Raw genomic sequence first — 13,026 nt, 5'->3', positions numbered from 1 at the left:
TTTTTTCTGCGCACTATAAGGCTTTCTCGCCCATGTTGGCATACTAGTTGAAACCTTAGCTAACAAACAAGTTATCTGCATGCATATGCTCATATTAACTCATAATAAGTCACATTCTGACATCATCATTAACCATTTCCTAAGTGACATAGAGGTGTCAAACTACTTTCCTCGGCTTGCTATCACCCCGTGGTCTTTATTTGCCTAACACAACCTCCCCATGGTCTAAGATGTTATGTAAATGCTGACTAGAAGGATTGTTGCTACTTGCTGGGGTGTTGTAGGCAGAGATTTGTCCTACAGGTGATAATTCCTTACAGCGCCTCCTTTAAACCTCCCAATAAACATCCATGCACTAATTAGTTGCGGCGATCTTGTCCCAGAAAACTAAAGGAATTAAAGCAAATCTCGATTCCCGCACACGAATGTAAGAGTCAGGGGGTAAATCAAAAGTTGATGTGTGGTTTAAAGAAATATATCTGTAGTCCGTGGAATAACAATATAGTTTTAAAACAAGCTGAGGATTGTCGATACACTCAATCAGCGGAAGGGTCTTTGCGTTCAGGATTTCATAATCGGAGCCTCTTGACAGGACAAAGGAGTGTGGAGACAGATGCAGGCCCATCATTTGCAAATTCCCGGAGGATGCTGCTTCTCCATCAGCACATCACCCTTTTTTCACAGCATGGGCGACACTCTCAACGTGTCTGTTTCACATCAAAGAGGACGTGTCTGAAACAGTGACATTGATTAATGCCTTCAAAACATCCCATCCTCAGCCTGTCGCCTCACCTTTTCACAAAGCACAGTGAGCGGAAGATAAGACATACCGGTGTGACAAACTTTCGAGGCGGCGGTTCAAATGTATTCATGGAGCTCCCTCTGTTGGATGGACCGGGCCTCGGACACGTCAGATATCACATATTCAAAGTTGTAACAGTATTTACAAAGAGCGGTTTAATAAGCTATATGGGATGGTCATTTTAACAACAAGGAATGAGCAAAGCAAGATAAATGGAAATGTGACCATAGCTGCATGAAGAGAGGTGAGTGAGAAAACTTTATGATATGACAAAAAGAAAATGGGCAGAAAATGCAACGAGCTCTGGGAAGTAGTTAAAATATGATTTATTGGGTTTTTTTTGTAGAGAATTGTAATCTACTCGTTTTTGTTTTTATCAGCCAACAATCTATACATTATGTTGAATAAACAACAGAGCAAAATACGCAGATGCGATGTGTGACTTCTTAGTTTAGTTGTGTTCTGTGCAGATTTGATCACAGACACGCTTCATGGTTCTGTGTTGTAGCTTCAATCCGAGGCCATTATTTAAAGACTACGGTGGAACAAGCCCAGAGGCAGACAACGCGGGACAACTGGCACTTGCTCATCAACATTTTACCACCATTATTTAAACATTGTTCTGGGACATGTAAACAGACACATGACGGCCGATTAATAATGGCAAATTGGTTTGTTTTTTAATTTTAAAAAAATGTTTTGAATGTTTTAAATACCAAAAAGGAGACAACGATGATATCAGCTAAAACTAACAAGTATATTTATAATCTCATTATTTGTGCCTATATATATTAAAACGGTAGGGACTCAATCATCAGAGATTTATTCAATTTAATCCACATACAATTATGTTGGAAATATACAGACTGTCGTTCTAAAAATTACATTTTCATTTTCACATTTCTTTTTTCCACTGAGCCAATTTTATATTGTAAAACTTCTAAATCTTCCTAAATGAGTATATGAGTTGAACCTCTGAATGGACAATATAAAAAAGCAGCTATAAGTAAGATATTCACTGACCGGTTTATCAATAATAAAGGAAGGATTTAACTCCTAAAAGCTTAACATTAATCAAATGACGAAAATAGGATAATGGGTTATGGGTGCATTTGAGAGTTTCACCCCATGAAGCCTAAGTGAGAGTTGATCTCCTATATTTTAATTCATTCACATTTCATATTGGACATCAGGCTGTGAGGTTAGTGATCTAAAATATATTTTTGGAAGAATCTGCTATTTTATATTTAGTTTTCTTGTTATGCCTTAAGGATAAAGCATTTTAAAGATGCAGACCAATTTAATGTTATTTGCGTATCTGATAAAAAATATTTTTAAAAGACTTTCAAACGTATACAAATGTAAATAATTAAACACAGGTGTGATACTTTCAGCAGCTGCTCTGGATTGCAGGGCAATAATCTGGAGCCTTTATTTCTATAATAAAAAGTAGACCCCTTGTGGTTAGAAAGGGAAATAGATGCAGAAAGCTTAACGTGCCGGTCAGCCTGCACGGCCCGAGCGCACCGAGTGGGAGGCGGCACAAGCACCGACAATCACACAGAGACTCCCTCAGAGTTGTTAGCTGTTTGTTCTGATCGGAGGAAGACATCAAGGAGCCGCTGCAAAATAAAAAAATGGAAAATGAGAGCAAGAGGAAGATAAAGGAGAGATTTGGCCTGAGGCGGGACATCTTTAAGGAGTTCCTGGCGGAATTTCTGGGGATATTTATCCTGATAGTGAGTACCTCCCTCTGCACCTGTCATCCAGCTTAAACAGCCGCTTTAAAGCTTTGAACCAGTATGCTAATAAGGTGTCAAACTGGGTCTCCGGGGACTCTGGCTGCTGTCTCTCATATGTCTCTATTAACAGATAGTATATTATGGGAATAACAGACTTTCTCTTTGAAGTGCTGCAGCTGTAATTTGCTCCTGACAATCATAACAAGATGTGACTGATGTGGGACTGTTTTTCTTCCTCACATCTCCTCCAGAAGAGCAAAGTAACATAAAAGATGATTCATTAGAACTGTAATATGTCATTGTGTCTCAGTTATGGAACAAATAAACATGGGATTAAATCAGGTATAGCAAATTATCTGCAGTACAGAGTAGAATGTTTGTTTCCTTGAAACAGTTGCCAGCTTTTCAGTCATTATGATCTGGACTGTCTTCGCCTCCACTATCACCATTGAGCTCCACCTGTCACCTCTTGGAGTCCACATTAATGCCTGATGCCATATCAGATAAGTGTTGCAGCTTCCTTTTGGACAACTGCTCTCCTCCCAACACTTTTGTCTGAATTACTTTTGCCTTTGACCTAATAAACAGGGGATTCATTATTTTTTTTCCAGGCTCCATGAAGGCCAAATTGTTTGTGGCAGTCTGAGGCTGTTGGTGGACAAGAGGTCTAGTGTTAATGACGGTTATAATTGGAATAATTAAAAACAATGAGCCTTTCTACCTCCACCCTTTGTGTTTTTTTTCTTGTCGGTGTCCCAGCTCTTTGGCTGTGGTTCAGTGGCCCAGACGGTGCTGAGTAAAGGGGCTCTCGGGGAGCCCTTGACCATCCACATTGGTTTCACTCTGGGAGTCACGATGGCCGTCTACATGGCAGGGGGAGTGTCAGGTAAAAGTAGCCCACACGGTGAATGAACACATGCACAGATCACATTCAGGACAATACTAAATCATTCTCAACTCTTGCAGCTAATGATTATTTCCACTATCAATTATTCTGAAGATTAATCGATTCATCTGTCAATAATTGGAGTAAAAATTAAAGTTTCCAAAAGCCCAAGGTGAAATATATATATTGCTTTCAAAGACATTCAGTTTACAGTCATGTAAAGAGAGCAACAAACACATGCTCACTTAAGAAGCTGCATTGAAGGGATGTTTGGCAAATAAAAAAATGTAATTTATAATAATTACGATAGTTGAGTGACTAATTGTTTCAGATATACCTGCAAGAAGAAATGAAAGTATTTGTGAAAAAAACATAGTTATTTGATATATTGGCCTGTAGAAAGCTACAAACACAGGCTGGCAACAAAGGTCATTGTTTGTTGAGATGCGATCTTTGGTCGCAGATGTTTGACTTACAGCACAATTATGATAACTGCCCACTGATCTAGATAAAGTAATGGTTTATAAAGACCATACACTTTTGTTATGGACTTGCAGTGTTACATAATGGAGTAAATTCAATAGTCTCCTCTTTTCTGGTCTGGAAGTCAAGACTTACTGATAGTGTATTTTTACCTTTTCTAATGGGAGGATTTTCAGTGTAAGAGCGGTGTCAGTGTGCTTAAGCTCTGGAGATATTGTGTCCTAATGTCCAAATGGGACCTTTTTGGGGTACATTCCTCCAGGATTACAGCAAGAAGAGCCCTCTGTGCGTTTGCCAGCAAGATAGGGACTGATAGTTACGAAATGTCAGTGCTTCTCATTGGCTTGCTGAGCCAAAATGGTGAGTGTCAATCAATCAACAATAAGGGGAATAATAACGTTGCGTTCTGCAGGCGTATAGACTGTTATGTGGTAATTTCCATCACTGTTGGAAAGTGAAAGTGTAAAAGTAGCAACCAGTAGAAAGTTAGCGTAGCTTAGCATAACGACTGGAACAGGGGGAAACAGCTACTACACCTGTAATGCTCATTAATGAACAATGTGCTGTTTGTTTAGTGTAAAAACAACAATTCACGGTTTTACAAGGGTTTTGTGTCAGACTAATTATTGGCTCTGAGCAGGCCAAGAATACATTTGTTAAATTTAAACAAAATATATATAATATGTTATTAAGGGAGCTTCTTCAGAAGTGCTGGGGAATTTTGTTATGAAAGCAAATAAGCGTGTTTCAGAAAAAATTTTGAACTATTCCTTTAAAACCTTAAAAATACATTGTATCCTTGACAGTCTCGGGATGGCACACATTCTGCAGTGTCATGTGGGATTTGGTGAAACAGTATTTTCATCTCCATTTAGTTTATGATGGCTGTTGTTTTTGGTCGTCCCGACTATACAATGTCACTCGAGCTACATGTTTAATGAGAAGAGTTGTGAAGCTTCAGAGGAAAAGCAGAAAAGCCTGAGGACAGGGAGGTTAATATATGGAGAGCTTTTGCTGCATGACTGGGCCATTCAGCCCCGGGGTCCACAGCTCAGTGGGAAGCTTCTGTCGAACGACATCTCTGAAGATGATCATAGGTATTGGACTAATGAGCTTTACTGGGGCGTGGGTCTCTGGAGAGAGGGGGGTCAGGTGCGACAAGCCTGGTTTACCAGGCTTCCCTGGCAGGATGGCCCCATAGGAGATGAAAACACAATTCTTTTCACTTTGTAGTCTCAGATTTTAGATGACAGTGTACCGTAAGTGTGACACATCATGGTCACTCTAATGACCTGCAGTCTACGTGTGCCTTAAGCAGATTCAGGCAGATTATGTCAGATGCAATTCAGACAGGCCGGTCTGGCTGGTTGTCTTAGTCAGTGTTTGTGAACAGGATGGGGAGATTAACAATGGGCGCATGGCTGATACCCCCAGTGGTGTTACTGCAGTGGGGTCAAAGCCAAGATCACAGAGTGTTAAATAAACGACCTCACACTGTCATCACAGCCCAGTAACATTTGACTGGAATGTGTTCAAACACGCCTCTTGAAGACAATATAGAATATAGGAAAACAGGCCCACTTTGATGGCACACAAACCCAGGGCACTTTGTTTGAAAACGTTTTAAATCAATGAGCTCTAGAGGGTTTGAACACAGGCACTAAATGGTCAGACAGCTTTTGTTCTAATCCACTGAACTTAATTTACTTTATCTGGTAAGAGAAGACGCAAGAGACTTCTAAGATGCTTTGCTAAGTCGCCCTTCTCAGCTTAGTCACAGATGTTTGATATTTGATTTAGAGCTAAAATGATTAGCAATTTAATCAATAAATCATCTGACAGAAATCAATAGGCTGTTATTTTAATAATCTGATTTCACACGAAAGGTCCAAAGTCTCGGGGGTACTGCATGTGTTGATTTAAACTGCGTGCAATCTGATAAATTACCTCCAGTAATGTCACTTGAGTCAGCATCGTTGGATCTGATGATTTGAAAATGAAAAAGATATCAGGGTGTGGAGTTAGAAATAAGTGAGTACCAAACTGTTGGCAGTAGAGTTGCATTGGGGGAAATGTAGGGACCACGTTTTGACAAGAATAAATAAATGGGTAAAATAAAAAAGACAATATCTCTGATTCTGCTGCATCAATTTTGAAAGTTCCTCATAGTCAATCCGACAGTGTTACAGTAGTCCAATCTTTTAACCTGAGAGTACGCCTTTTAGTCATTTCTCAAGCAAAATTATAAAATATAATATGTTAATGTTATTGTATATTACTTATGTAATAATAAACTTAAGTTAATAATAAGAGAGAGAGAGAGAGAGAGAGAGAGAGTCCTAACATTCTTGGTACCCTTTGTCACTGTCATTTATTGTTTTGGTTACTAGATTTAGCTCACCTTCTTTTCTTGCATTGTTCCAGGAGCCCATGTGAACCCTGCAGTCTCTCTGGCCATGGTGATCCTGGGGAAGCTTCCTCTGAAGAAGTTCCCTGTGTATGTGGTGGCACAAATCCTGGGGGCTTTTGCTGGATCCTGTGCTGTCTATGGGTTGTATTATGGTGGGTGTAAATGTGTAAATGTCCTCATTACAAGAGAACTGTCTCAGAAAGGATTACTAGGTTATCCAGATAACCTTACAGAGGAAACCAAAAACCCTATCAAGTGTGAAACATTGACTGAAGTGAGGTTATCCAGCTATTATCCTGCTTTGTGTGAGAACTCCCTGAATTTGATATAAGAGTAGAGACATTATTATGCTCCTGCAAAGCAATTCCACTGTTACCTAAATACTGTGTTTATGTCTTATGAGTAATACAACACACATATTGGAGGAGCTTGTAACTATGTAAACAGTTGCTTATCTTTGTTGTATTTTCTTTTCCACAGATGCTTTGATGGAATATACCAATGGAGAATTTGCTGTTACTGGTCCAAATGCCACTGCCAACATATTTGCATCTTATCCAGCAAAACATCTCTCAGTCCTGAATGGGTTTGTTGATCAGGTGAAGACTGACTCGCTATCTATAAGTAATTTCCCCTGGAAAATACACTGATATACACATGGATGACAACGCTTTTATACAAGCTGCTTGATAACATGAAAGTAAAAGCTTTGAATTGGTTTTCTCCTTTTTTATTTGGATTAAATGTTGTCAATGACATTTTCCAACAGGACTCTATGTAAATGGTACCCACTAGAGCATACAGAGATGCATGTGAGCAATGTATTCAGTGCATTCATGGATGATTGTAAGCATAAATGGACATGCGAGTTGTTTGCTGATGTATGAACAACTCTGCTCCGATGCTGAGAATAGCTACCATCTGTTCTGGATGTGTACAAGGCGAGATACAAATGTTAGTTTGTGTATTTGTGAAGACAAGGTCAAATCACTATTTTTTAGATAAAAAGCATTATGTTTTTAACTGAATACATTTAAATAAAGCCATGATTTAAACAATTTCTAATGTGCATTACTGATGTAAACAAAGCAGCTACACCATCAGAAACATGGTGACATTTGATAATGGGCATTTTGATCACATATCATGTGCCTTTAAATGGTCAAATTAGAATCTGTGAAATTAAACAAAATAAAAATGTTTAGATAATATGTCAATCGTGTAAAAAATATAGCCATATGGGGCTGTGTAGTAAAGCTGCCTAACACAGACTGAAACTAGGGGAAAGGGGAAGCCCCTTAATAAGCTTATACAACATAACATAGGGCAGAGGTCACTGAGGTAGTAACTCAAAAACAACAACAACAACACAGAGAAGAGTAATTTGTTATGTTTTTTTAACTCTATATTCTAAAATTGCACACGTCATTTTGAAATGTTGTCGTCTTTCATTCTGTGAAAATTACTTATGTGTGCTAATTGTCTGATGCTTTTGTTTTCAAGGTAATTGCAACTGCTGCACTGATCCTGTGCATCCTGGCCATCACTGACAAGAAGAATATTGGTGCTCCAAAAGGCATGGAGCCTCTCTGCATTGGCCTGGTCATCTTGGCCATCGGAGTGTCCATGGGTCTGAACTGCGGCTATCCAATCAACCCGGCACGAGACCTCGGCCCACGGTTCTTCACGGCTGTAGCTGGATGGGGAATGGACGTATTCAGGTAACTGTACTGAAAAAGAAACATAAAGGTGCCTTTTCATCATAAAGAACAGTATTTTCCAAATTAAAATATGAAAGAAAGCATTTAAAAGTCTTTAATATCCAGCAAGACAATGTTGGGACTATTATCAGAAAGATGAAAGCTATTGTTGTCGCCTGCCTGAAAGAACTAGGGCTCCATTATTTACGGCTGATCACACTGTCACCACTGCCTGAGACATAGTAGATGTGTTATGTAAGAGACTGATTTGAACAAAGTCTCTTTTCTAGCCCACATAACGAGCAGCATTTGTAGCTCCATCTCTGCTCTCTTGAATATCTGAATAAATATTTAATGTATTTCATGCATTTAGAAAAAGGGCTCTGGGATTTAAGTGAAGAGGGAGAGAATGCATGCACACAATATATGAAATATTCAATGTTTCATTACTCAAATGACACAATTCTATATTCTTCAGTTCCCGAGCTCCTCAGTCTCTCTGTCTTCCTTTTATTCTCTCCTTATTGTACATACATACTGATTTAATTTAATCAAATATATTATTTGTACCATGACACTCTGCATGTAATGAGCGTAAGCTGAGCGTCCTGACACCAGAGGGCTACGTAGAGCATCCTCTGAGGTGTAGAGGCCACAGACCATGCTGCCGTATTTGACCAGTTGGGAGAAAAAACTTTTTTTTTACTTATCCATCCATCCATCCACCCCAAGCTCCTCCCTAATAGACAGTCTCTCTTTATACTGCTGTATGTCACTTGACTTCCTTGGAGGCAGCCCTGCATGTCCTGGCTCATGATTACGTGGCTTACATACAAAGTACATTTGATTAGTTTGTATATGTAGAAGTAAAAATAAAGAAGGAGAACAACCTACTTGATTTAAGCTTAAATTATCACTGAGGCAAAGTAGTGTGAGACCTTGAAAAGTTGTAACCTTTTACAAGCTCTGAGGATGGCAATGATGAGGAGACTCGGTCAGTCGGTCTGACTCTTGTTCCAGTTCGAAGGCTTTTTTTTTTTACAAAATCTTTGTGACACTAATAAGGCATGTTAACTGTTGCACCCTAAAATATCCAAAGCTGGTGGCATTTTAGGAGTTGATCTCAACCACTCCTGGCACCTTTCCACAGAGGAGCTTTTTCACTAACCGATGAACTCTGCCAATGAGATACTGCAGGCTAAGAGCTTCCAGATCTCCTCAGTTGCTGAGCTGAACATCAAGAGGTTCTCTGTAGACTCGCAAACGTTTAGGCTTTTACAGATGTACAACTTTACCAATAGCAAGCTTTTTGGCTTGATGACGGATCTCAGAAATCTTATTTTGATAGCAGTCACTGCCATCGTTGACTTTTTAAACCAGTAAATCAAAGCTTCTTTACAACGTGCTGACATATGTACATTTATGCTGTTTTTGTCGTTGCCCTGAGTGCCCTGTTTGTGACCGGCCCTGCGCTTAAAAGTGTCTGTACATGCCATTGCTGACATGCATTAAGAGTGATTAATATGTGGCCATCAAATTTAGTAATACATTTAACTTGGATAAATATGCCCTTTAATAAAAGTAATATAAAAGCCATGTCACAGTTGTAACTATCACCAATATATAGCTTTATAGATATATACCAAGATTGCTTTAAAGCCCTTGGTGCTATCATGTTCATATTATGCAAGTGTGTGCTAAACCTGGCATAATCATTTACATTTATGATATGAATACAGCGGCTGCAAATGCAGCCAAATCCATTGGAGGGTGGCACTTGGCTTTATGCATTGTCCACATGGCGTCAATGTGACCCACTGTCTCCTGGCCTGATAATCTTAGCTGTGACCATAGATTAGTAGTCTATAATCTATCCACCTCCCTTCTCTAGTCGACTTCCTGAGTGCCTACAGAAGAGAGAGATGACCTGCTCAGGCGCTTGTTTACTTTCAGGCCTGTGCATCAGGTCTGGTAACCGAAGCCCTTTGTTTTGCAGTAAAGGCTCCGAACAGCCACAGTGACCAGGGACTCTAATCTTCCTCTGGATCTGTCTGAGGTCGGCCAGAGTGAGACATGAGGGCACATGCAGTTTGTCTAACACACAGAGCTCCTTAAGACTTTACTGTAATCTGGGATAACTGAATATAACTCAACTCTGGTAGGATGATACTAACATACGCATTCAAATTGGAGAGGCAGTGTATTTTATCTATTTTAAAAGTGTACTGCATGTACTCTCATGTCAATACAGTAAATATAAAGCAGATATAGCATGTCAATTAGTGAGCTTTAGATGTGCTGGTAGGTGGATTTCATTACCTTTAGACAGATCTGGACTAACTGTTTTCTTCTATCTACTAAAATAAGTGAACTGCAGTTATCAATCTTCTCATCTTACTCTCTGCAAATAAGCGAAAAAGCTAATTTCTCAAAATGTAAATGGGTTTGCAAATGTTTTTATATCAAATGCCATTTTAAAACAATTGTAAATTAGTGTTCCATAACAACATTTAGTTTAATCCTGAAACTATATAAAAATGAAATAAAACAGTATTAAAAAGTTGTGAATAGTCATAAACATTACAGAAAAATTAGCATTACAACGATGTCATAAAAACAAGTGATAGTATGGTATAAAATAAAACATTTAGTATATATATACAGTATCGTATATATCACAGAAATGTCAAAGAAATGCATTAAAAAAATAAGAGTATAGTATGCCATTAGCATTTTATAAACTAAATATGTCAATTAAAGTATTGTAATGTAAGGCATAAATAGTAATGGTATAATATACAATAACAATATCTTTAAAAGTCATAGTATAGTATGCCAGGAAAAAATAATACAAAATCAGAGTCAAATCATAATAATAATTCATACAAAATTATAGCATTCTATGCCATGAACAATATTTAAAACAGCCAGAGTATGTCATAGTACACTACACACTACACAATAAAAAAACAGAAATCATAGTATGCCACAAAATAATAATAAAAGTCTTGTTTTAAAAATGTTTTATTAACTCATAGTATAATTTCCTCATAAAATGGCGTGAAGAGTCACAGTTTGCATAAACATTTCTTATTAATGATGTCATAGTATGCCAAAAAAGTTCATAAAGAATCAATGTATAGGCCATAATCAAGTTATAAACAAAGTCATAGTATAGTTATCTGTAAAAAATATTTAATAATTTTGTACAAAATGTGACAAAATTGTCATAACAAATTAATGTCATATATAGCCATAACATAGTATGCCATAATAAATGTCACAAAAAAGTCATAGTATGTTTTAAATTATTTTTAGGTTCACCACATAAAAACACAGCCTTAAATAGCATATTAAAAAAACTAAACGGGAGACATTTAAAAACAAACCTCCAACCATAACAAAATCACATAAAAGAGATGGCAGAATTAAAGCAGCAAACTGCATCAATCAAACAATGTGTATTCAATGTTAGGCCAAGTGCACGCAGTGCTCAATTGGTTCTTATTCCTGTATTTTAAATCCTGCATGCTTATGAAATAATCTTGTTTAATAATAGTAAATACATTGGTAATTGCAGTTTGTCATAGTCATTGATACGGATGGATTCTCTCTGCAGAGCTGGAGGTTGCTGGTGGTGGATCCCTGTGGCTGGGCCGATGGTAGGCGGAGCAGTCGGAGCATGCGTTTACTTTCTCTGCATTGAGTTGCACCATCGCGAGCCTGAAAAACAGGAGGAGAACAATGTCCAGGACAAATATGAAATGATAACTATGAGTTAAAATTAAGAACAAGGGTAGCAGTGCAAAGCAACAACGCAGCTGATTTTCACCCTCATAAGGTACAAATGTTCATTTGATTAAACAGTTTTATACATTTGTTATATAAAATATTCAGAGAACATTTGCAGTTCATATTTAATACAAAGCATGCATCTGACTACGCAATTTCATAGTCATTTATACAATATGCATGACTGTCTTATGAAGCCTTTAAAGTCTCTTTTGTAAAAGGTCTGGTCTTTTTATAGACCGGTTTTATCTGCCTGGGGCTCTTTCATATATCAAAATATTAAAGAAGCTTGATAAACATATTCTCTTTAGACATCAAGATTTCCCTTTATTCCATAAAATCAAAACCTATTATGGAGAGTTTCCTCTGCATTGTAGACATGCAGTATTCTCCATAGTCTCCTATTTCCTAACCAGGATCATCTCCTCTCATTAGAAGTATTTGCCAAGTTTCTGTACAGCATTCACATTTTTTACTCCTGTCTACCTAACAAACATGGACATTTAATATATGTAGCACTTAGTAACATTTTTATTTAATGTGGAAATGTTTTAATCTATATTACTTTTAGCCAACTAGTGTTTGATAGACGGACTTCCTTATTCTGTTTGATTTCATGTGCGTAAAAAAAGTGTAATCTTATTGCTTTATCTTGCTTACAGCGTTGTAGGTTTTATTACATGTTAATGTAGAAAATCCAGCCTTAAATGATTTTCCGGGCATTGCTTAGGTATTCAGTCTTCGTAGCACACACACTTTACTTGATTTATACTGCTGGATTACAGATTTACTCTTTACAGACACCCTTGATATTGACAAGCCATAACTTAACATAACAGACATGACTAAGACATGTAAATGTCTGCAAGGTTTTGCAAATGATACTGAAATCCTTGGTAAATTGTGTCAGTGGACATGCTGTATTGGGGCAACATGCAAACACTGACTGTAAACTGTTCACATTAAAACCTTTGAGCTGAGGTCAAATGTGTAATAAAGCACAAGAAAGGAAACATAATACTTGGAAATGTAAAATGGACTCTCTCTTATGAACTGTGTTGTTGTGATACATAACGCTTCTTGTGTGAGCACAGAAATGGGAATATCAAACATGTTTTAGAATAACATGACAACAGGATACATGTAGACCTGATATGAACGTGCTTACACTAATTATATTACATACTCTGACACTGATGGTCGGATTATAT

General features: G+C 37.7%; 1 protein-coding gene across 1 annotated transcript; it reads left to right on the top strand.

The window, feature by feature from the left end:
• Nucleotides 1-2,439: 2,439 nt before the first annotated feature.
• aqp9b (aquaporin 9b) lies at nt 2,440-11,805 on the top strand. Its single transcript, XM_034559316.1, has 6 exons — nt 2,440-2,541; nt 3,304-3,430; nt 6,338-6,475; nt 6,804-6,922; nt 7,827-8,044; nt 11,643-11,805. Exons 1-6 carry the CDS (start codon nt 2,440-2,442, stop codon nt 11,803-11,805), a joined length of 867 nt encoding a protein of 288 aa, XP_034415207.1.
• The last annotated feature ends 1,221 nt before the right edge of the window (nt 11,806-13,026 follow it).

The sequence above is a fragment of the Cyclopterus lumpus genome, chromosome 3, assembly GCF_009769545.1.
Source record: "Cyclopterus lumpus isolate fCycLum1 chromosome 3, fCycLum1.pri, whole genome shotgun sequence".
NCBI classification, from domain to species: Eukaryota; Metazoa; Chordata; class Actinopteri; order Perciformes; family Cyclopteridae; genus Cyclopterus; species Cyclopterus lumpus.
This window is presented reverse-complemented; position numbering and strand designations above follow the sequence as displayed.